The sequence below is a fragment of the Gymnodraco acuticeps genome, unplaced genomic scaffold (assembly GCF_902827175.1).
Source record: "Gymnodraco acuticeps unplaced genomic scaffold, fGymAcu1.1, whole genome shotgun sequence".
NCBI classification, from domain to species: Eukaryota; Metazoa; Chordata; class Actinopteri; order Perciformes; family Bathydraconidae; genus Gymnodraco; species Gymnodraco acuticeps.
The window spans coordinates 4,328,464-4,354,007 of NW_022990940.1; the positions used below are offsets into that span (position 1 = coordinate 4,328,464).

General features: G+C 41.3%; 1 protein-coding gene across 1 annotated transcript in view; it reads right to left on the reverse strand.

Annotated features, from left to right (window-relative positions):
* Nucleotides 1-25,544, reverse strand: part of LOC117558414 (corticotropin-releasing factor receptor 2) — a 62,713-nt gene that overhangs the window by 3,208 nt on the left and 33,961 nt on the right. The window contains exons 3-11 of the mRNA XM_034234607.1: nt 16,824-16,909; nt 16,136-16,242; nt 14,980-15,097; nt 14,685-14,838; nt 10,505-10,565; nt 10,334-10,406; nt 4,026-4,111; nt 2,266-2,401; nt 1,751-1,792 (exon numbers count right to left, since the gene is read on the reverse strand). Of these exons, the coding sequence (XP_034090498.1) occupies nt 1,751-1,792; nt 2,266-2,401; nt 4,026-4,111; nt 10,334-10,406; nt 10,505-10,565; nt 14,685-14,838; nt 14,980-15,097; nt 16,136-16,242; nt 16,824-16,909 (863 nt within the window). The remainder of the gene's footprint in view (nt 1-1,750; nt 1,793-2,265; nt 2,402-4,025; nt 4,112-10,333; nt 10,407-10,504; nt 10,566-14,684; nt 14,839-14,979; nt 15,098-16,135; nt 16,243-16,823; nt 16,910-25,544) is intronic.

The window sequence follows — 25,544 nt, forward strand, 5'->3', positions numbered from 1 at the left end:
TAAAAGGATCCGTCCGTAAATAATACAATACATTTAGAGGCATGCAACCCACTTTGCCCTTCCCCCATTCAAATCAGTCGTTGACAAGAAGAGAATACTTAAAGGTGGGGTAGGTAAGTTTGAGAAACCTGCTCGAGATACACTTTTTGTTATATTCCATGGAATGCTCTTAACATCCCAATAGCAATGAATATCTTAAGTGCTTTGACAAAAAATCCATTAAAAAATGTCATCTGTGGAAGCCGTAGTACTGTAAAAAGCAAGACCAATCATTTTAGCCGGCCCGGCTAAAATAACTGGATGGCCTACCTGCCTGTCAGCCTTCTATCTGTGCACAAACTTATCTCGTGCCCTCATTGGTCATGTGCCGTTCGTGTGTGTTGGAGGAGGGGCTCTGTAAGGAAGTCGCAGATTTTTTCCGGTTGTGCTACGTCACTTCCGGGCAAAAATTACGGCCCGCCCACTTTTGGGGGAAAACAACGCTGTCATTTGAATGGCGGTCAATACAAATTCGGAAGTTTTTGCCAATCCGATCAAATTGTTTTGAAAACAGTGGATTTTTGGATCTTCAAAGAGCTCGATTACGATGGCCAGTCAGGCAAAAAATTACATTCAATCATTGGAAATCGACAATCGGTCTTGATATATGGTTAAATTAAAATCAGTAGGCGAGGCTGTAATTTCTCCAGCTGTTACTCTCATGAGCAAGGCGGAACATAATAGTTTTATCATGCCAAAAAGCTGCTGTGTCGTTTATTGCACCTCAAACATTAAAAATAATCAAGAGTTCAGTGTTTCTGTACTTCCTCTAAGAAGAAAGGACAGTAAAAGAAGAGCTCTGTGGCTTCAGGCTCAATCGCCATTCAAATGACAGCGTTGTTTTCCCCCAAAAGTGGGCGGGGCCGTAAAGTCACGTAGATGTTACTCTCATCTATGAAAATCGATAGCTTACTGCTATATTTAACCACATATCGAGCCCGATCGTTGATTTCTAATGGCTTAATGCAATTATTTGCCTGTCTGGCCATTGGAATCGGGCTCTTTGAAGACCCAAAAATCTCCGGTTTTCTTCAATTTCTGATCGGATTGGCAAAAACTTCAGAATTTGTATTGACCGCCGTTCAACTGACAGCTTTGTTTTCCCCCAAAAGTGGGCGGAGCCGTTATTTTTGCCTGGAAGTGACGCATTTGTTACTCTCATCTATTTTCAAATTCAAGCGCACTCGAGCTGGTTTCTCCAAAATTACCTACCCCACCTTTAAAACAAAAACAACTTTAATAAATTATTGTACGAGTGGGAGAAAATATAAATTCTTCACAATCCTTCATCAAATTAACAAACCCCTCGGCTTCCGAATTTCAATTATTCGACGCTTGTGAGAGCACAGCAGGAGGGTCCTTAATTTTTCACAATTACTGACAAATGTGTAATCTTCATTATTGCATTAATGACTTACAAAAAGCTGGAAGATCAGCAATTTGCTTTCATATAATTATAGGAAAATGAGAAACGTTATTATTTTTGGGTGTAATCAAAATGCGATAATTTCCCTATAGAGAAGAAAATCGCTCAGCTTTTTTAAACAAAAGATACCTGATCCTACCTCGTGCTTGAACCAGCGTTACTAGGGTAGCAGGATGTAAATTAAGCAAGAACATCCTATTGGGGCTTTCTTAAGATGATATATCAAGCAACACATATCTTAATTGAATTAATAAAAACGTATTTTGCAAAACTCCAATGACTCACCTCTCCGTTTAGAAAGCAGTAAAACACAGACACAAAGAACCCCTGCAGAAGAGATACATTCATATTAAAAGATGTGAATGCGGCTGTATTGTGTAACTAATTAGACATCAGATCATTTAGATGGTGCAATTAGAGAGAAGAAGCAAAAGAAAAGCCTATACAACTTTGATGGTAGAGAAACTGCATGAAATCTGTTTTTCTTTGCCCACTCAGTCTTACATTTAAGCACATAAAATAGAAGGTATAAAAAAAAGGCCAAAGAGCAGACATCAAGCCCACATGGTTTTGTTAATCCTGTCAGCTGAGAGCCCTGAACATGAGGCAGCAGAACCATGCTGTGTATAAGCACAGGCAGAATGCTACTTCAAATCATCTTCCCACAAGAAAGCTCAAAAACTGAGAGAAATTATGAAATGATAGAAGGAAATGCATTAAGAATTCAGCATGACTCACATTGTGTGTGGGTTTTTTAAGCGTTGGCCAGTGTCATACTGCTTCATTATCCTTAGTCTTACCTGAAAAGACTGCAAAAAGGAGTTGAAATAAACAAAAACGATTTGTGAGATGTCGTCCTCCCCCGGATTTACAAAGAAGAGCATGTAGGTGATGCCCAGCAGGGGTAACAAGACCAGCGTTGCCTTCACGGCTTTTCTGTGAAGACAGGGATGGAAAATCAATAGCTACATTCATGAAAATACTATAATAAGAACCTGGATTTCATCCCAGTTGGTTTTGGGAAAAGGCATGAATCTGCATCAGTTATCCAACTGGCTGGGGAAATATAACAGTTCACAGCTTCGATTCTCAAAATATCAATGCATCGGAGATGAAGCAAGATGGGTACAGTTAGGGCTGCTCGATTATGGCAAAAATCATAATCTCGATTATTTGGGTCAATAATTGATATCATGATTATTAAAAACGATTATCCATTTACTTTGAAAACATCAATTTATTGGAGAAAGAAAATGTGAACAGTATGTTTTTAACGGTTGATTACCCTGAACTTTAAGTATAATTCAACTGAAAAACCAATAAAAAATAATGTAATAACAAAAAATAATAAAAAAAGTAATAATAATAAGCACCGGTTTATAAGATGTAACTAGAGGTTGTAAATGGTAAGTTAATACTTTATTTAAATTGGTTTCAGTGAAGGGCTTGCAGCTCTTTTCTAATGGGAAACTGTTTGAACGGTTGGAGTTCTTTCTGATCAAAAATATTTGTGTTTCAACAATGCATAAACAGTGTTTGTCATTTAGAGATGGAAAGCAAAATATATGCATACAGTGGTCTGTACTGATTGTATGTACAAAGAGAACAAATAATTACAAAGAACACAAACAAACAATAACAACAACAACAAAGTAATCCTCTACATTGGAGTTATTTTAAACAAGATAAAGAAATAGCGTAACTCAATAGATGTGAGTGCCAAAAGTGTTTTCAAACAAAGTTAATATATACTCAGAAAACTGCCCATAATAATGACATTCTGTGCCAAAGCAAGCAATTTACACATCACAGAAAATCCAATTCTCCTTGTCAAATATTCCCCCCGCTGGTTATATTGTTAATGCATTTCTGTGTAAGAGACAGCAGTTTGAAGAAACCATTATGTTTTATATTTAGGTTAACAAAGCTGCATGCTTCACGTCAGCATATCTGTCGCGCCACAACCATAAATCCAACTCCAGCCTGGAAAGCCTGAACTCAAGTTGTCTGAGCTTCGACACTACAAACACCCTCAAAATAATCCCCCCCGAGGATAAAAACACAGTTGACAAAGTAATCAAAGGTGCAAAAGGCTTGAAACTTCCAAAGATTACTGGAGGGACCGAATGAAATGACTCTCTTGCACAAAGTACTGGTTGGTTTTAGACACATTTGCATACAAGCTTCAATTATGAGGGTTTGTTTTGACGGTGTTTTTGTGATTCATTGTTTTTAATTTATCATAATAATTGGAAGAACAGGCAATACTTAGCAGGAAAGAGATGCAGCAAAACACAAAAGAACAATATGATAAACACTATTACTACACTGGGGGTGATTTGAACATGTTGTCATTAACATGGTTTCCTTTGATTCACAAATGTATTCTCTCTGAAAGGATTTGAGTGAAACAAAATCAAAATTGTGAAAATGATTATGATTGAGTTTATATAAGTCTGTTTTCCAAATCCACTCCTTTGATGCCAATGTTTTCATCACCTCTTAACTACATGCTGTCAAAGCAAACAAAAGGAGAAATGTGATCTATTTCTCAACTCACCTGTACTGTATCGTTTCAGACGTGGTTGAAGCTCTTAGTTTGGTCATAAGGATTCTTACTATGTTGAAGAGGAAAACAAAGTTTATCTAGAAAGAAAAAAAAAGACAAAATAATTAGCCTTGAACCCTGTGCCACGGTAACCGTTCACACTGAAAGAAAACTGAGAGCAATTTTCTCCAGCAAACATGTTCTGCTCATTACATGCTGAGTAGAAGGAGGAGAGGGCAACACAAGTCAAAGCCCCCTCCTCTTTCAACAAAAAATTGTTAGAGGAGCACACAAATCAAAAGTGGTCGCTAGACAGAACCATTAGTGGAGACATACCAAGAATACAATTAGATATTTTTTGAATTATTGTGCTTGAAATTGCCTGTACTACCAGGCAGATTATTCAACCATTCCAAGTTCAGTCAGACAACTCACGTGTTCCTTTAACATGTTTATTAGAAGCAGCATATAGTTGAGTTTGGCGACTAGGCTCGGGCATCATCAATCCATAGATATACATAGCACGATGAGTGATGATTAAATAACTAACCCCCGAGCCTACAGGTGGAAGCTGGGGTGGAAGCTGGGGTGGTGGTGGGGCAGCGAGCAGCAGCGACGTAGAGGTAGCTGCAGCAATAGCAGCAGCAAGCAATGCATAGAGAGAGATCTGGCAGGTTAAATAGAGCGGCATATAAAGGAGACTCTGTTTGGTTGGTTGTAGAGTGGCAAGGGGGCGTTATGTATGAATGAAGCATAAGTGCTCGAGTTGACTGCCTGAACTAGCTCGCAGGCTTCGCCCCATTTCAGTCAGACAACTCACGTGTTCCTTTAACATGTTTATTAGAAGCAGCATATAGTTGAGTTTGGCGACTAGGCTCGGGCATCATCACTCCATAGATATACATAGCATGATGAGTGATGATTAAATAACTAACCCCCAAAACTGCGTGGAGATTAGATACTATCCCCCAAAACTGCGTAGCCCGAGCCTGACGCTGGTGATGTAAATCTGATAAGTAGAGGGCCTGGCGAGCTGCCATGTGGCCATTCCCCCTAAGCACAGCGGCTTTAAGGGGAATATACTACTTAGTGAGACTGCTATGTGTAGGCCTGAGGAATAGCCCAGAGCCGATTCTTCCCCGAGCACAGCGGCTTTGAGAGGAATATACTACCTATATACACTACCTATAGTGACTGCTATCTGAAGGCCCGGGAACACCCCGAAAGCCATCCTCCCCCAGCACAGCGGCTTTGAGGGGAATATACTACCTATATATGCTACCTAATGAAACTGCTATGTGAAGGCCCGGGAACAGCCCGAAAAGCCATCCCCCTTAAGCACCGCGGCTTTGAGGGGAATATACTACCTAGAGAGACTGCTATGTGTAGGCCTGGAAGTGACCAGTGCCGACCCCCCCCCCCCAGCACCGCGGCTTTGAGGGGAATATACTACCTATCAAGACTGCCGTGTCTAGGTCTTTGAGGCAGCAACAATGAGCTTTCCCCCCCAAGCATGCAGCTATGAGGGGAATATACTATAATCTAACCCAGCAACCACCTGGTATGCAATAACAGAATTCTACAGATATGACATTACATTGCATTTAGCTGACGCTTTTATCCAAAGCGACTTACAATAAGTACATTCGACCAGGAAGACACAACCTTGAAGAAAACAGAATCATATAAGTACATCAGGTTTCATAGAGCCAAACATTTCAAGTGCTACTCAACTGGCTTTAGATAAGCCAGTCCTTTATTAGTATACAAGTGCTTTGTTAATAGTTCTATCGCTCGAAGTGGAGTCGAAAGAGATGAGTTTTCAGTCTGCGCCGGAAGATGTGCAAGCTATCTGCTGTCCTGATGTCAATGGGGAGCTCATTCCACCATCTTGGAGCCAGGATAGCAAACCCACGTGTTTTTGCCGATGGGAACTTGGGTCCCCCTCGCAGCGAGGGCGCAGCGAGTCGTTTGGCTGATGCAGAGCGTAGTGTACGCGCTGGGGTGTACGGTTTAACCATGTCCTGGATGTACGAAGGGCCAGATCCATTCGCAGCATGGTATGCAAGTACCAGTGTCTTGAAGTGGATTCTAGCAGTTACCGGAAGCCAGTGAAGGGAGCGGAGGAGCGGAGTGGTGTGGGAAAATTTAGGAAGGTTGAAGACCAGACGAGCCGCTGCATTCTGGATGAGCTGCAGAGGTCGGATGGCACATGCAGGTAGACCAGCCAGGAGGGAGTTGCAGTAGTCTAGGCGTGAGATGACGAGAGCCTGGACCAGAACCTGCGTCACTTTCTGTGTCAGCTGATATACATCTTTGAACGTTACTCATCATCGAGTAGTGCAAGAGCTCATGGTTGTTTGTGCTGAAAGGATCTCATTCATGTGAGGCATGATATAGCGCTGGTGGGCAGAAGATGACCGAGGGCCCAGGATACTCAGGGTTGAGGTAGGTGGATATAGAGCTGCGGTTGTGGCTGTGCAGATTCTTAAACAGTGGGAATAGCGATCTGGGGGCAAATCGCAGCTTAGGCAGAGATCGCGCAGCTTGGAGGAGAACCCTCGTCGTTGGGTTTGCAGCCATCTAATAAACATGGGTGCCGACCCATGTGTCAGAGGGCAATGATACGAGAAGTTCAGCATGGAAGATAAAGGACAAAGAAAACAGTGTTAGTTTTAGCAATGATTATTCGGGGTTCCTTGACTCCCCAGACAGAACTGTCAGACATTGAATGTTTCAAAAAAGCGTGTATATTTGATCTCCAAAGTTAATTCAGTAAGGGAGAGATTATGCTGAGGATTAAAAGGTGAGAGGTCTGTGTATATTCGCCACCGGAGAAACCAATAGAAAGCTGTAACAACTGCATCTGACGTTTATCAATGTATAGTGAAACCCCTTTGCCTGAACTTAGACATTAACCTTTGCACGGGTGCAAAGTTAAGAGGCAGTCTTTATCATTGCGTGGAGGACGTGCCTGCTTAAGGCCCTTGAGGAGAAAATTAATGAACTCTCGTGGCTTAATACTTAGCACTTGAAGATTGCAGGATTTGAATGAAAATACAATTAATGCATGAACAACTATTATATCTATTGCATAAGTACACAGAGGAGGTTGGGACAGAAGAAGATAAAGTACCAAGCTGAATTGTATGCTTTGAATCATGCTCTTGGTTGGAGGCAGAATATGGGAAATCCTTGAGGGGCTTGACGTGTAGATCCAGAGTCATTTGGTTGAACGAAGGGCATGGCAAGCTGGTGGGGCAACCACTCATTGTGAAATCCCCCGAACCAGCAGAAGGCGCAGCATCTGTAAGTAACTAGAGAGGATCTGAAGACATCGCAAGGTCATTTATAAAAGAATGAACATAACATTCATGGAGAGAGAAGGAAAATAGGATGGGGTGAGCTGCGCTCCCTGTGATACTGACTATTGCATGGAGCAAGACTTCTGATGGCTCAGGCAGTCTGCTGGCTATTGCGAGACTTCTGATCTCTCAGGCAGTCTGCTGCTATTGCAATACTTCTGATCTCTCGGGCAGTCTGCTGGCTATTGCGAGACTTCTGATCTCTCAGGCAGTCTGCTGGCTATTGCGAGACTTCTGATCTCTCAGGCAGTCTGCTGGCTATTGCGAGACTTCTGACCTCTCAGGCAGTCTGCTGGCTATTGCGAGACTTCTGATCTCTCAGGCAGTCTGCTGGCTATTGCGAGACTTCTGACCTCTCAGGCAGTCTGCTGGCTATTGCGAGACTTCTGATCTCTCAGGCAGTCTGCTGGCTATTGCGAGACTTCTGACCTCTCAGGCAGTCTGCTGGCTATTGCAAGACTTCTGATGCTCAGGCAGTCTGCTGGCTATTGCAAGATTTCTGATGCTCAGGCAGTCTGCTGGAATAAGTGAGAGAGGCATAGCATGTGGTAAAACATTATCTTAGAAGGATGTGATACACCACCACCACCAGTTATATGCATAGCTTCCCGTAGGAGTTTAACGGTTTTTGATTAGCCAGTACGGTGCGGATATCAGGTCGGATAGGGCATACGTGTGGTTACACGCACAAGGGCAGAATAAGCAATCATTATAAGACAGAGAATGACAGGACAGGGATGCAATTAGCTGAAACCGTTCTGGAGAAGTGCTGATTAATGAGTAATGCAATGAAGGTATTCTGCAGATGATTAAAACGTGAGCCGAGTGAGTGACTCATTGCTGTGAGAGACATACGCTGCAAGACTACATTGAGCATGAGTTGTTTATATTGCATCCATTCCTTATGCTTGACGTGTGCACTGAGACATTAGCTGAGGTATGCTATTGAGGTACCAGATAGAGGGGATCGTACGATCATTAAAGCAAGCACGGTTTGCACCACCACCAGTTATATGCATGAAAGTATGAAGGAGCACCTGTGCATTCTTTTATATTATTCATTTTTAAATATATAATTATTTTATCCGGACTCCCCCAACCCAAAGGGGTGCCGAGATACGAATTTGATGAGACACGGAGGCGATCATGCCTAAACGTGCTGTGAACACGGATAAACGTCATTTATCTGCTTGTTGAATTTCCTGGGAGGGATTGAATGCGGCGTAGAGGGCCTGCCCCTTCTTATTATACATCCATGGCCTGCACGCGGTCGGCTTGTGCGTAATGCGACTTCCGTGTTCACGGATCAGCTGATCGAGGGGCCTCGACTCGGTTCTGATGCCGGATCGGCTTGTTCGCTTATGCCGAGACGGCCGGACGTACCCGTGTTTCCGCGGATGGAGGTCTTCTCCTCTCGCTTGATATCTGCTACGAGGATCTGAAACGGGTATGTCGGCAGCATGAACACCTGAAGTCACAGCTGATTGAAGTCTAAAATGATGGTCAAAAATGTATCGCGCTTCCCTTCATATTCACGTAACGGAAATTATGAATTTATTTCCATTTATAGTAGTATACTTGCACACAATAATACAATAATAATAATAATAATGGGTTCCATTTATAAAGCACTTCATATTTGATTTCAAATCCCGAAGTGCTACAAGTAGTGAGCATAAACAATATAAATAAACATTACACAACACGGTAGAATTAATAAATAAATAAATAAAAGGGTGATAAAAAGGTCTAGGCAAAGGCTCTTTTGAAGAGATGGGTTTTGAGGCCTTTTTTAAAAGCCTCCACGGTCTGTGGTGCTCTCATTTGTTTGGTTACAACTTCTGTATAATTGCCTCAAATATGACTTACTGCAGGCCAAATATTTCCATAATAAAACATTGCTTATGCAGAATAGTATGCGATTCCTAATGCTGCGTTCGCACAAGGAATTGCTGCTGCAGGGGGCAGGAAGCTAGAACTTGTGACTGGATCTGGGACTCCAATTCCCAGAGTCCTCGGGGGTGTGACGTCAGCGGCACAACGTGATTGAACGCGGAAGTAGAAACATTTGTTTACATTGCAGACAGAGGAAATCGAGTTTGTTCACGGGAATATCGTGGAATTAAAGGCTTCAAGCGCTGATTTTACTTCGAGAAGGTAGGACAGGATGGCAGGGAATGCCGGAGTCAGCTTGCTCCTGCCTTTTGTTGTTTAAATACCCGCCGACCGAGAGACAGTACGACTCTTAGCTGACACACAAGAGAGGGGTTGTTACCGGAGCTGGCGTAGAACTCGGGACTTCCTCTGGCCCAAAGGATATTAAAAGCTACTCCAGATGAGGACGGAAGGGAGTGGGACACCTGAATGTGTGTCGTGCGGGAGCTGTGGGTCGTTCCAGCGGCGTCTGAACCATGCTCTGAGCTAGCCTGTGTTTCGGGAATGAGGCATTTCTTACGGCTTCTTGCGTATGATGATTCGGTTCCAGAGTCGGAGATTGCAATAGACATTTGCAAGGACAGCACCGGCAGGCAGCAGCAGCAACATGAACGCAGCAATAGCAAGTGAACGCAGCAGGCAAGCAGCAGCGACGTAGAGGTAGCTGCAACAATAGCAGCAGCAAGCAATGCATGGAGAGAGATCTGGCAGGTTAAATAGAGCGGCATATAAAGGAGACTCTGTTTGGTTGGTTGTAGAGTGGCAAGGGGGCGTTATGTATGAATGCAGCATAAGTGCTCGAGTTGACTGCCTGAACTAGCTCGCAGGCTTCGCCCCATTTATGTATATTTCCAAGAATGGAAACCGCTTCATTATGAAACCATTTTCATATTATTGTATTTTTCAGAACATCTTCAAGCAGGCATAGTGAGAAATGTACTGTACAAACAAATTATTCAGATAATGGGGAAATAACAGCAGTGGTTGTACAATGCATTGCTTTTCTGTTCCGAATCTCACCAAAAGCACAAGAATGACTGGTCCCTGGTAAATGTAGTCCATATACTTCCCAGGTTCTTTACCAAACCAACATCTGTGGACAGAAGAAGAAAATCAATAACAGAAAATTCAAGAAAACCCTAATAAAATAATAGTGCGAGAAAACAATCTTTTTTTTCAATCAAAACTTACTGTTCATTTTCGTAATACAACTTTCCTATAGCCCAGGCTATAATTATAGGGCATGGAATACCTAAAGAAATCAAAAGACAACACAAACAGACAACATTTTTCAACAACAAACCCTTAAAACATTGTGCAGCTGGATCAAAATGGAGAAAAATAGCAGACCAAATAAGAAGAGACATCCTATATGTTGAATATGGAAAAATGAATATGTATCTGAATAACAAATGTTATGGAGTGGGAGCTTGTAATCCAAGAAGCTTTATCAAAGTCAATAATAGAACAAGTAATACATAAAACATATTGGGAAATACTTTGTGACAAAAGGGATACAACAATTATTATTTAAATCATCTCAGAAACAAAACAGAGCATGTTGAATTATCCATCACACACACAGGTCTACCGCAGCTCTCTGATCTGAACATGAAACATATTTCAACACCGATCCGTCAAATCAGCAGGAGTTGTCTAGTAGCAGTGTTATGATTAAAGGAGAGGACTGCCTCATTCATGGCTCAGGGGATTTGATCTTATTAGGTTTGGCTTTTATTTTGGGTGCCATCCTCTCTTTTCAACAGACATTCAACACTTTTCTTGTGCTATATCTGGTTTTATTGACTTCTCATTTTCCATACTAAAACACTTGCATTTACTGCAAAAATAAACTTAATGTGGCTTGTAATTCAGAGCTTATGCTTATTTTACAAACTGTTTTGAGACTTTGCTGCATAACAAACGTTTTTGCTGCAGGTTAAAATGAAATGAAAAACAAAATGAAAGCCCTTTGAAATATCTCGCTGCCACTCTAAAGCACTCAGAGTGAATTTTAAGGACAGTCTGCTTCGTTTGAGCGAGCAAGTTATTCTTAACATCTTCACCCTGTGAGCCAACAAGCTAATTTGGCTTCAAGCCAAATACAATTGGTGAGTGCAGAAATCCGAGGATGAGTTAAAGCATACCATAAAAGTTATATAGACAAAGTGGATGAGATGATCATAAGGGGGAATGAAAGAGTGAAATTAACTTTAATGGAGCTGAAAGAGTACACGTTGAAAGGTAACATCAGGGCCATGGTGCAAGACCCACTTCCATACGTTTCTTAATGAAGTGTTATTAACAATCCCTCAAGATTTATATTAGTGACACAATGGGAAATCTAATCTCTTTACTTGCTTGGGTTTTCGACAATGCAGTTGTGCGAGTAATAAGACTAAAACAGAATTTAATTTGTAATCTTTTACCTGTATGTTTTTTTATGCACTGCCTGTTTATTACTTTAGTTAATGAGTAATTATATAGAAAGTATTACCATGTGCCTTTGGCCGGTTAACTATAGAGAGGCGAAGTCCCTCCCTTTCCGGGGACCTCCATGGGACCTTATTTCGGAAAAAGTATGTATTGAAGTCAATGGAGAGAGAAAGATTATCTTTGATCCCGTTTGAATTGTGCCACGAATTACACATATGATGTTTGTCAATTTAAAAGATAATTTTGGAAGTCAAAAAAATTAAAATGTGTCGTAAAACTGTGAAGTAACACTTTTTTTGTGTGAAACCGCTCAATGAACTACATCTCCCGTCTCGCACCACACACCAAGATGGCCGTCATGTTGCCACATTTAGCTTCTTTCTTTCAGAATGAGGTGAAAAGCATTAAAAGAGGTGAAAATCACTCCAAGTCTGGGCATGTTGAGAGCTGTACACACAAGGGGAGTTAGTCGGTTCCGTAAGAGCCAGCATGCGGGACCGGGATTCTGGGATTTGTAGTCTTTCTAGTTGCGTCTTATATTTCAACAGTTTTACGACAAACTGTGACTTTTTTGACATGGAAATGATTTTTTAAGATTGACAAACATCATGTGTAATTCGTGGCACAAACGGGATCGAAAGATAATCTTTCTCTCTCCATTGACTACATAATTTTTCTGAAATAAGGTCCCATGGGTCGGAAGTAGATGGGCGGGACTTCGCCTCTCTATTGCTGCTGCAACATGTGACCCCCCCAGCAGCTGTAAGCATGCTATCATTTTAACAGAAATAACATTGTATGACAATCATTAACTACAGAAAAGAAAAAAATATGATTTTTCATGATGTCATTTTCACTCAAACAACATCCTGTGGGTTATGTAGGTACTTATCTAAATTGTATTAAAAACAACAAAACAAGTTTAATGAACACCTGCAGGAGTGCTTACTGAATTTCATACTGATGAGGTGAATTTACTCAAAGACTAATCTGCTCAGATAATCTAATCATCGCGAGAAAAGCTGTCAGCGACTTCATAACTTAATCACATTAACTCATTAAAAGTAGATTGATAAGATGGATAGCTGCCTTTGGGTATTTTTATGTTCAGGTCAATATTAGCTTTCCAATCATGTCATCCTTGTTCTGTGTATGGTGTGGAACATGACATCAAATACAACGCCAGTAAGAGTGCTGTCATGATCTTTAGAACCAAAGAGGTTAAATGTCTTAAATTTCCTGATTTTAAATTGTCTGATATTAATCTTAGTGTCTGTAATAAGTTAAAATATCTTGGACACTTTATTACAGAACAAATGACAGATGATGAAGATATTTATAGGCAATGCCGCATGATGTATGCACAAGCAAACATTCTCCTACGTAAGTTTGGTGCATGTACAGATGGAGTGAAGATGTCTCTGTTCAGAGCATATTGCACACCACCCTATACGGCACATCTGTGGTCAAACTACAGAAAAGCAAGTTTACGGAAACTTCAAGTAGCTTATAATGATGCCATGAGAATATTGCTGAAGAGACCTCGATGGTCTAGTACAAGTGAAATGTTTGTGGCTGCAGGAGTCAATATTCTACAAGCTGTTTTAAGAAATCTTATGTATAAATGTATTTGCCGGCTTAATGACTCTGATAATGAAATCCTCTTGGCCTTATCGAACATAAGGTATAGTACTACACGCTACCAATCGCAGCTGTGGAGACATTGGTATAGTTGTCTCTTTGTAGGACACTGATTTAAATGATTCTTAAACTATGAATTATTTTTATGCTGTGTATGTAATGTGTTATATGTAATGCCTTGTCTTTTATCTGGACCCTGAGTCTGTAATAAAGTTTTCATTCATTCATTCATCCATGTGTCATTACCAATCATTTGTCATTTACTACTTTTCTATTTATTTTTCCATTCCTGTATTCATAAATCTCTGTTGAATCATGTGAGCTTGACCTAGATGCAGTTAAGTATATGAAGAGTTTCTTTCTGCCAGAACATACAATGTCCATTACATAAGCAGACAGAAAGGAAATGTCAGACTGCCTCAAAGAAGCATACAAACATGTTTCTAAGATTGTTCTGCCTCAAGACGGATTATTCTGACACCATGCTTCTCTTAATAGTGTGGTTTAAGTAAAGGTGAGCATAGATAATTCATGTGTTCATGACAGGGTATCTGCCTCATCTCAAAACTCATTTTATCAGTGGAAGTCAAGCACAAAAGATTACATTTTGCACACTTCGCTGCAGCACTGCTCTGTTATGAAATTATTATGATCTTGAGTTTGAAGCACTAAAAGGTTTCCATCCACTTCACTTGCTGACCAGAGTTAACTTGAAGTGTTGTCAGTCGGGCAAAGTACCCTTTTTATTAGGGGTAAAAGGGCTTGTGAATATGTGGGTCTGCTGCTTAAGAACTTGATTCCAAATTAAATCAGTACCATTGCTGAAGTTGCTCATTATGGGAAGATATTTAAGCAGCTAGGATGTTAAAACTACTCATGCACATGTACTGCTGGTGAAGACCATGATATCATTGAAAGCTCCACAGCAGCTAATAAATTAGACCATGACCTTTTCAAATGTCAAGAATGAACTTGAAATACAACTCATAACCTTGATTTGGAATCAAAAGACACCAAAAACATAGTTCAATGTTAAAAATCACTGCATTTGAGACATCAATTATAACTGGACTTTATATTTGGTTGGGTAGCAAAGATTACTCATCTTTTAATATTGTAGAATCATAATAAGGAAAACTATTCTAAAAAGGTTTAACCCAGAAAACCTCACATATGATTTTTCAAACTATGTTCATTCAAAATTCAAAACACTGTAAGCTTATCACACTGTTTCTAACACAGCCTGGAGCTACATGAAGTGTTACTAATGCACTGTCAACAAGGGCATACTCACACCAGCCGATGAAAAGAAAGACCCACTTTCTGAGCTTATCGGTTGAATAAGTCATTACGATGGCTGTGTGAAGGTAGCATCCCTCAACAAACATCCAGAAGAAGTTTGTCACCACAAAATAATTGTAAATGGTTGTAATTAATCGACACCAAGGCTGAAAAAGAAGAAATGAGACTCAAAGCAACATAAATATGTGTTTTATAATGGCTTGAAGGAAACGTTGATGTAACTGGTTCAGGTGTGCGGCTTGAAACTTTTATGTTTCGAGTAAGACAAAACTGTTCAATGCTGTTACCTCATTGCTCTCGTGGATATTGTGGTCGATCAACTGAAGCAAAAACCACATGACATTCCTCAGTATGAAGGTGGTGATTAAGTTCCAGTGGATGATGTTTCGAAGACATCGTATGCTCCTAAACCACAAGAAAAATAAAGACATGTATTATTATCATGCTTTCATAGAGGAACAGATTATTAAAAGTGCAATGAGATGTTAGGTCTGAATAATATTGGCCTTTAGCCATATTGTCTGCAAGTTATTGACCAGTATGTCACAGTTAGAGGCTCCAAGATTACATACAAAAGGCTTGTAATACATACATTTCTTCATTTATGTATTTATGTACTACTTAATTTCAAATATCCAATACATGCTTCAGTTTACTTAATTTGTATGTGCATTGTTAACATTAATGTGCAGACTACTAGAAGATTTTGATACTTCAGAACACTTTTTAATGATTTAAAAGCAGATTTACAAGACATCTGTAGTGTAAGTAGTGGAAGATTGTTTAACACAATTTGTAATAGTTTTTAATCTTAGAATAATACAGTGACCATTTCATTTTTGTATCTAATTTATTTTGGCTGAGAATTCCCCATTTCACAAACCATAGTGCACAAAACAGCTGTTTTAGTATCTGCTATGTTCTGTCATGTTCTGTGTGTGTGTGTGTGTGTGTGTTTGTGTATGCCTGTTTGTGTATGCCTGTGTGTGTGTGTGTGTGGTGTGTGTGTGTGTGTGTGTGTGTGTGTGTGTGTGTGTGTGTGTGTGTGTGTGTGTGTGTGTGTGTGTGTGTGTGTGTGGTGTGTGTGTGTGTGTGTGTGTGTGTGTCTCTCTGTGTGTGTATGTGTATGTGTATGTGTGGGTGTGTGTGTGTGTGTGTGTGTGTGTGTGTGTGTGTGTGTGTGTGTGTGTGTGTGTGTGTGTGTGTGTGTGTGTGTGTGTGTTTAAACCAGAACATGAAATATTATATGACTTATTGAAATGCACATTATGTCTTTCTTTTGCCACAGAGCTCCACATCAGCCGAGCTGCAGAGATCTATTCATTTGACATAAGCGAGTTAATGATTAGCAGTCGGAGGAAATTACGTGAATTTCCCTGATTGTGCTCGATGAGGTCTCATTCATACAGGACACATTTAGATGGGGACTATTTCTGTACTTGCCTTAAGCACAAGAAGAGAACAAAGGCCACGACTAGAGCTCCCACAGAGATACAGTGACCTAGGTAGTTGATGATCAGTGCTACTTTATAATGCATTGGATATTTTCTCTGTAATGACAAAACATGAATTACTTCTTGAATGCAAATGCTGGATAATAAAACAAAGAGATTAGGTTAGGAGAACAGCAATACATGAATAGAACCAGGGTGTGTATATGTATTAATCTATCTTGGCTTCTTTGTTTGGAGGTTTAAGTCAAGTGAAAGAAAGCAAATGTCATTGAAGCAAATTTAGATGTCACGGCCTAAAATAATCTCAGAAAATAGAGCAAGACCCAGAAATACCCACAATGAGCAGACAAAATGTGAGGTAATCACGCCAAAGCTAATTACTTTCAGCTCATCAGTCTTACTATTTGGCTTAATACTGTGATTTTTCATTTGTTCAGCAGTCTGGAAGCAAATGTCTAAACACTTTAACTGCACTGTGTGGAGAAATAAGATGCCAATTTCAATTTCAAACACCACATTACTTTGGCCACAGTATCTAATTGGTATTCCCCTATGTGCCATTATTGCAATAAAAAATAATTAAAAAGAAGTTGTAATGAGCATTTATCTGAGATGGTCAACACATTTCTTACAGTTATAAAGACCTGACCGGATTGCTCCTGCGACGCCACACTAACCTTCTCCTCCAAAATGGGTTCACAATTGGAGTAATTGCTCTTCAGCGCCCACGTCCCATTATCCATGCACTCCCTGTAAGCACTCCCTGCAAGAGAAACAATGAGAGGCACGGTTAAGAGAATAATCAAAGTGTAGCAAACAAAAATAACTGCCTACAGAGCTCCCCCCTATTGTCTCCGGTGTCTAGAGCAGTGGTTCTCAAATGGGGGTACGCGGACCCCTAGGAGTACGTCGGAGTACTGCAAGGGGTACAATTTTTTTTAGGAAAAGTAACGAAGTTTGAGCAGTGTGGGTTTTATATGAACAGAGTTACACATATTTCAAAACACGAAGTGTAATAACTGCAGTGGCCTTCCTGTCACTGAGAATAACAAAGGTCCTCAGTGAAGCACAAGCCCATGTTTCTCACTACATTGTACAACTTATTAAAAAGATCAGTTCAATGCAACTAATGTCGTCTTAGTGTTATTGCATGATGTTAAAATGGGTTTGCCATGAATTTAGTGATGGATTGTAAACATTTGAAATGTAGCATTTAAGTGTTTCTCAGTTACAAGGTTGTTGTTTTAATAAATCAGACACCAATGGTGCAGCGCTGTACTGTACCTCTTTATATAGGCATTTTTTCCATAACAAATTGTTTTTGCGCTGATCAGGGGGTACTTGGCTGAATTTTTTTTTCAAAGGGGGTACATTATTGAAAAAAGTTTGAGAATCACTGGTCTAGAGCTTCTGAAACGTGTACTATGGAGAAGCGGGAAGCGGGCGTTAACATTTCTAAAAAGGGGAAAAGTACTCCGGTGTGAAAGCGCACACATTGATCATGTTTCAAAGACAAGTTGATGGTTTATTTGTTCAAATCTCCCTTCTCTGTTGAACATCAGGCACTGAAATCAGGGCTGGTGCAGGGCGTTCATATTCACTGTTTGCCAAATAAGTAAGCAAAAATAACGAACTGTTTCTTAAAGCGCAGTTCAAAGTGGGGCACTACTATCTGTCTGAGTCTTACACAGAATACCAATTCAGCAAAGCCTCTTACTGTGTCATTTTATTTGCATATCTCTTCAAACCTGCTTTCTATAATCAATGGTAGACAGAATGTTTCCTTTTTCAGTACTGCAGTACCTTATTATCTCTTTAGCATGGAGTTGCTCAGAACATAATAGGGAAAAAAAGTGTGTTTTTCTGTTATGATCAGCCACCCTGGTGCCAAGATAGATCTTAAAAACATTTCCTTGAATAAACTACAAAACACAGCACATACAAAATGCCAATATGACAAGGGTTTATGCCAAAAGAAAATTAAATGGGTGGTCACTTGTTGAGTTGGTGCAGAGTCTGCAAACTGCAACCAATAAATCCTATTCAATCAAACCGTGCATCATCATGTCATTAACATGTGCTTAAGTTGCTTCTAATTATACTATTTCCTGCAGTAAATTAGTCATAGGGCCACTGAGATATTTTCCTATCAAATATGTGAACGGATGAAAGAATAAATATTTCTGTCTCAATGTTCAGAAAGCTGCACATTGCTTATTCTTTCCCCTCTGGGATCATGAGTTTAGACAGACTGTAATGTTTTTATTTACTCATTCCGTCTCAAAGAGTCTTGCAAATAACAACCCATATGGTGAGCTAACCATTCACCTTAGGAATACCTACAGGGACGCTTGAAGCTACGGCAGCCGCAGAAAAAATATCCTTTGCGTGCAAATTAATGTTATATAATTTGACATTTAATTTGGAGAGAAGAAAACTGCTTGTGGCAATCTAGAAACAGAGAAGGAGTTGATTTATGGCAAAACGCAGCGTATTGTACTATAGACCAGTGGTTCCCAACCTGGGGGGCGCGCCCCCCTTGGGGGGGAGCCAAAGATCGCAGGGGGGGGTGCCATGCCTCAGATGATTTGAGGCCAAATATCATATTTAGACTTCTTTTTTTGTATTTCTTTTTTTTTTTACATATAATTGTAACGCAATACATGATTGTCACTAAAAGCCTTGTCTCTACATTACAATAAAATATAAAAAATAATTGATTAATTAGAATAACAATTCAAGTTAGTAGCTAATAAAGGCATAAAAAGACAGAAATGTATAATTCTTTCTTTAATCGAAATGTTTCTTCTGCCCGTAAAGTGTCCAAACCAGGCTTGTCTAAGCGCATTTTTAAAACATAGTCATTGTCCATGCCGGTTTCAGTTGGATTATTTGTCACAGTTGCTCCGATCAGATTGATCTCCTCCATTTTGTGGATTATTTACATCTTTTGAATCCACATAAACACATCGGCAAAATCCGGTTTACTTTGAGCATGTGTTTTAAACAGTTTAATCCCTTTGTGAATTGTTTCCACTTCCGCGCCGTCCTTTAATTTCTTCATACAGCGGGAATCCAAATGAATTAATCCTGAGTCCAATAACCATCACAGTCACTCCAATAGTGCTCCTTAATTACGCTTACATCCTCCTTTAACAAAATACTTCACATTCATCCAGTTTGTGACAGTAGTTGTAGCATGTTGAGACTTTTAAACTTTAATTACCGCTGTTGTTCTCCAGGCAATGATCACACCGTGTTTGTCTTGCAGAAACAGAGGAAGGGGGGCAGGTTGAGAGTTCCGTTCCTGTGAGCTATTCCACCGAGGCAGGACTAATTCAAGGCACTGGTGCGGGGAGCGCACATTTCTGCCTAACCATCTGTGCTTTACGCATGATAAAGCTATTCGCTCACATTTTGGTTTTAAAATGCGATTTATTCACACAGTTAAAATAAAAGTTATTAATGACTCACTTTATCTCGTGATAGGGCTGCAATGTGAAGGTGTTAAGCTGGAAGCGACCAAACACTGACCATGCTGCACCGGTGTAAAGATGCATACGGAAACAAAATAAATGCTTCCATCTGGCTGTGCAAACAATGCCACACAGCCAACTTTCTTGCTTTTCTGGGATGCACACATATGTACATGCAAACAAACACCATATGGTTGCTTAAGGATTGGAAGATTGTTTGTCAAAAGAGAAACAAGTTTATTGGAATAACATAAGCTTAGCATTGATTGGTTGTCGATGCATAAGTGGCACCTCAATTGGGGATTCATTCTGTAATATATTTGTAATAGAGCAAACAGTCTGTGTCTTTGCTGCTGCTGAGCTTGACCTGTTTCTTTCAGATTTTTGGGATACCAACCGTGGGACCTGCTAACATGCCAAAAGTGAAACACAGTACAATACTTTTACACTTAAAGGCTGTGTCTCTGTAACATCCCGTCATGTCTGCTAAATTATTCATGTCATGTTAATCAGGATCATGTTATTGTTTCACGTTTAGTTCATAGCCCAGGTTAGATTTATGTTTAGTCAAGTCTTTTTGTTCACCTGTCTAGTCCTGTCATTGCACTTCCTGTTTTATTTTGTACTTACCTCTTGTCTCTCATTTCAGGTCCCCTTACTTCCTCCCTTTGTGTGTTTTCCCGCCATCGTCAGCATCTGCCCCGCCCTGGATTGTTTCCACCTGTTCCCACTTAGTATAAATAGTCCTGTCTCCCTTTGTCCTGTGCCAGTTCGTCTTGTGCCTTATGCCCAGTGCTGGAATTGGGCCGGTACTCACCGGTACGCAGTACCGGCACTTCTGGTTCTGACCCATGGAGTACCGGCACTTCTTGCTCAGTACCGGCATGCTGGCGGTACTCCGGTACTCATGCACCGTGCCAGTACTCAACACTCTCCCGCCGTTCTTATTATACATCCATATATATATATACAGCCGCCCGGTACTCAGTAGATGCGTCATGAGGTGCCGAACGGACATTCTCATCGCTCTAACCGCTGGAGTTTCACAGCGGCTGTCAGCTGTTTACTCCTGTCATTCAAACAGAACGTGCTGGAGAGGGGGCGGGGCTTATATTCTCCATGTAAATACTGTGGTGGAAACGACTATGTCAAAATTAACCTATTTGACCGTGATTTAATAGTAATACACGTTTCAAAATAATAATAATAATAATGCCGAAGTAACAACATACGGAAAACTGTTAGTAAAACCATGTTTTAATGCTTTACAATTTACATACCTAGATGCACGTGTGTTGTGTTTATGCAGTGCAACTCCCACCCAGTGGGTGGCTATGTAGAGTGATAGAACAGAGCAGGCACGCCCCCGAGAGAAGGAAAGCAAGTCACGTCACAAATTAGCATTTCTAAAATGTTAGCGTGGATTAATAAAAGTGCAAAAAGACAGCGGTTGTCGCCGGAAGAAACTTCAAATACAGAGAATGCTGTGCCTGTGTTGGAAATTGTGTCTGATGGGGAGCTTTCTTTGGTTGATCCTCCTGCTCCAAGTTCTAGTGCATTAGCATTAGCTCCGCCGCCTCCTCCAGAGCCTCTAACGTTAGCTGCTGCTGGCACAACTGCCACCACCAACACCGGGCAAAGCGATGCACCTGACTGCTGGACAACGGACAAGGTGCAATATTTTTGCAAGACCAATGCATGGCTCCTTCTTAAAGATAAGAAGCTAGGATGTCGGATATGCAGAGATGTCAAATCTTTGGGAATACACACTGGACAAGGACTGAAACTGTCAACTGAATGGGGTGAGTGTGCAGTGTCTCATTTCGGTGTTGACAAGGGCAAACAACAAGCTAGCCTGAGAAAAAAAATCAAAGAACATAAAGAATCACAAGCCAAAGCTGCTGACATCCTTACATCTGCTTCATGTGAAACTATTCAACATCAAGTGCAGTCTATGCATAAATCTGAATTAGACACCACTATCAGAGTTTTTCGAACGGCATATAAAATTGGCAAACATAGCCGGCCATTCACAGACATGCCAATTGATTTGAATGTACAGAAACTGAATGGGCTGAACGTGGGCAGGGTTTTGCACTCCAATAAAACCTGTGGCGAAATCATCGACCACATAGCTCATGAGCTGAAGAAAAAAATGGCAAAAGACATTACAGAAAACCAAAGAAAACTCTGTGTTTTGGTCGATGAATCTACCACTATTAGTGGTAAAACGGTGCTTGTTGTGTGTCTCCGCTCAGCATTAGCTGATGCTGAGCCCGAAACGTTTTTTTGGGAGCTGATCGAGTTGGATGGAACAACGGCTGATGACATCACAAAGGCGTTAATGGAGTGTCTTGGAAGAGATTTTAACGAGGACTTTTTAGGTCAGTATTTCGTTTCTTTTGCATGTGATGGGGCTTCAGTCATGCTAGGGAAGAGAACAGGCGTTGCTACCCAGTTGTGTAGTAAATTCCCAAGCCTGTTTGTGTGGCACTGCTCCAATCATCGTCTAGAGCTGGCAGTTGGGGATGTGGTCAAGGAGGTCTCAGGGCTCAATAATTTCCAGATCTTTTTTGACAAACTCTATTCCTTGTTCCATGCCTCCCCCAAAAATCAGAGGCAGTTAGCGCAGTGTGCGCAAGCAGTCGGACAGCGTCTCCTGGTGATAGGGCGTGTTTTGTCCATCCGCTGGGTGGCTTCAAGTGAAAGGAGCGTCAGAGCAGTCTGGGAAAACTACCGAGTGCTTCATGATCACTTCACAAATGCTGCAAACGACACGAGCAGGGATTCCAGAGACAGAGCAAAGTACAAGGGCCTGGATGATGTGCTCACATCTGCAACGTTTGTCAGCAATCTGGGACTGATGTACGATGCGCTCACAGAGCTCAGCGACCTCTCTCGGCAACTCCAAAAAAGAGAGATGACACTGCCTACAGCAGATAGGCTCTTAACTCGATAAATACGAGTTTTTGAATCCGTGGTCACCATGCCTGGCCCACACATGACTACAGTTCATACAGCTCTAGCTGAGAAGTCCTTCAAGGGTGTTGCCCTGCGTGAGAATGGCAGGCTTGTACAGATTCATGCAGGTCAGTTTTTCCGCAGTATGGTAGAGAATCGGAGACACAGAATGACTTCCACAACCTCCTCTCATGTCAGCACAAGAGAAATCCCATTACATGGCCGGGAGGCCCGGGACAATCAGCTAATCCAGGACATGAAAGTTATCCATCCTGGAAGTTGGCCTGAAGAGGAGTTAGACGTACAGTATGGGGACGTAGAGGTGCTACGTTTGTGCGAAGTGCTGAAAGTGGACAGAAGAGAGACTGTTCAGGGCTTTCGCGAATACAAGGAAACCAGGGCACCCCGTACACCTGCTGCCATGGAGCCTCTACTGAAAGCAGTCCGAACCATCGCTGTCTCCACTAGTGAGTGTGAGCGGGCATTCAGCTGCATGAACGATATCCTTACTGCAAAAAGGAATGCTCTCTCTGTCAGCCGACTGTCCAGCCTGGTTTTCATTAAATGTAATGGACCATCACTAGGACAGTTCAATCCGGAACAGTATGTGAGGTCCTGGCTGGCAAAGGGAAGGAGAAGTGCTGATGAAAGAGCCTGTCCAGCTCCAGCCCCTGATACTGATGTCCCCAAGGCCTTCTGGAGCCTTTTCTAACAATGTGAAGTATATTGCAAAGCAGCTCACCCAGTGAGAAGACTTTTGGCATAATGTGCCGATTTGTACAGATCCTGGAGATAGAAGGACTTCAGACCAACCAGGGAGTTATCTGATCAGCTTGGTGTTCAATGTAACTCTTTACCATGGCTCAGACTTTGTTACTTGCAGTTACAGTTTCTCATTTTAGATTGTGCAAATTTTGCATTTGTTTTTACATGTTCTTTGTTCATGCTCTTTATCATTTTTCTGAGTTGGAAAGTTAGATTGCATCATAGTTTACTTTATACATATTTGTATTCTTCAGTGGTGAAGTATATTGCAAAGCAGCTCAGCCATGTGAGAAGACTTTTGGCACTTTTTCGTTTTTCGTTTTCTGAGTTGGAAAGTTAGATTGCATTCAAAATGTACAGAAATACTTAATTTTGTTAAAGCTTTTTATAAAAAATGCTTCTGACCAGAGCTTTGTTTCCTTGTCATTAATGTTGAACACCACCAGAGGGGCTCTCACCTGAAAGGTCTCTGCTTCATGTGTCTTCAGCAGAAGATCTAGACTTTGATTGCTATATTTTCAGTTAATATTGACCTTACTGAGCTTTAGCCATATCCGCTGCCTATCATAAAAAATGTTAAGTACAGTGAACCTTTCTAAAATATACAGTAGTAAAGAGACAAACCCACCAGCATTATAGTAGCCAAATTCTTGTTTGTGGGCTGTATATATAAAATTGACTTGAAAAAGTTGCTGATTTTAGAGTACTGGCACCTTTTTCATTCCAATTCAAGCACTGCTTATGCCATTAAGAGAGCCAGCTTGTCACGCCAAGAGATTTTGTACTTTGTGATCATAGTCAAGTTTATTTAGTTTGTAGTTTGCTTTGCTACGTTTTGCCTCTCAGGAGTGATTTTTGTTTGAACTTTATACTTATCCAAAGTAAAGACCTTTTGAACAACAAACTTTCTTTTGAGTCGTGCGTTTGAGTCCAAGTGTCTGTCAAGGTTCCTAACAGTCTCTCTTTCTGTCATTGGATTTATCTGTAATGAAAGCTTTAGCGCAAGTTCAATAAGGAAGACCTAACATGAGTCACTTACACGTCACTCTATTGCTCCCTTCCCCCCTCATTAAATACGAGGGCGTCACCCCTCAGCAGCCAATTGCTGCACAGGCTAAATTCCTTAAATACCTGCTCTTCCTCCCTGTCAGTTGTCATTTCAGATGACTACACGCCGTGGTAGCACTACAATACTCCTCCTCGTGAGAAAAAACCGTAAGAAACAATTAGCTCAAGATGTCCAACTCGGACAATTCGGAACACGAACCTTCTCTGGAAGTCTCCGATCCCGGTTCGGCTCCCCACAGTGGCTTACCAACAGAGGCAGACTTCCTCATCGCCCGGCTCCTGCAGCAGGGCATTCCCACAGCCCCAGGCCTCACTCTCTCTCAACTCCGAGAGCTCTCGGACCAAGTCTCCAGCGTAGCTCCCCAGTCCGGGGCAGCAACTCCAGTCAGCTCCCCAGAGAGCAGGGCGAGGACGCGGCCGCAGCCGCGGAGGTAAAAAAAAAAAGGGCAGGAAGTCGAGCCCTCCAGGATCCCGTCCGCCTCCAAAATCCACCCCTTCCCAGGCTCGCCAGTCCGGGAGCGTCACTAACACACCCCTTATGGAGAGTAGCGTGGCCGGCTCCCTGCAAACCCCGGCTAGCTCCATGATAGCTATCGATGCTCGCCTCCAGGCCCTGGAAGACTCCGTCACAGGAGCTTCAACTTCCGTTGCACTCAGGTACTAGTTTCAACGAAAATGTTTGCACACACCCTTACACAGGGTTGGGTCGTAACGGAATACATGTAACGGCGTTACGTAATCAGAATACAAAAAATCAAGTATATTCAGCTGGCGTTACATTTGAAAAACGAGTAATCTGAGTACAGTTACTTTCGTAAACCTGAAGTGAATACTTATTGGAATTATTGGTGGAAAAGTTTCCTCACAATATGTAATATTCATTACCGGCAGAACCGTGTGCACACTGCACAGCGCTGCAGCGTGTCTGTGTGCGAGAGATGCAGCGTGTCTGTGAGGCCCCGCCCCCGCACGCATGAGAGAGAGAGAGTTCTCTTTCAAAATATTTTGAAAGGTAGAAACGGAGATGGTTAGATAAAACGTGGAAGATAACGTTAATGTAGCATTTATTTTAGGGATGCACGATATTGGTTTTTTGAAACCGATACCGATACCGATAACTTCCTGCTT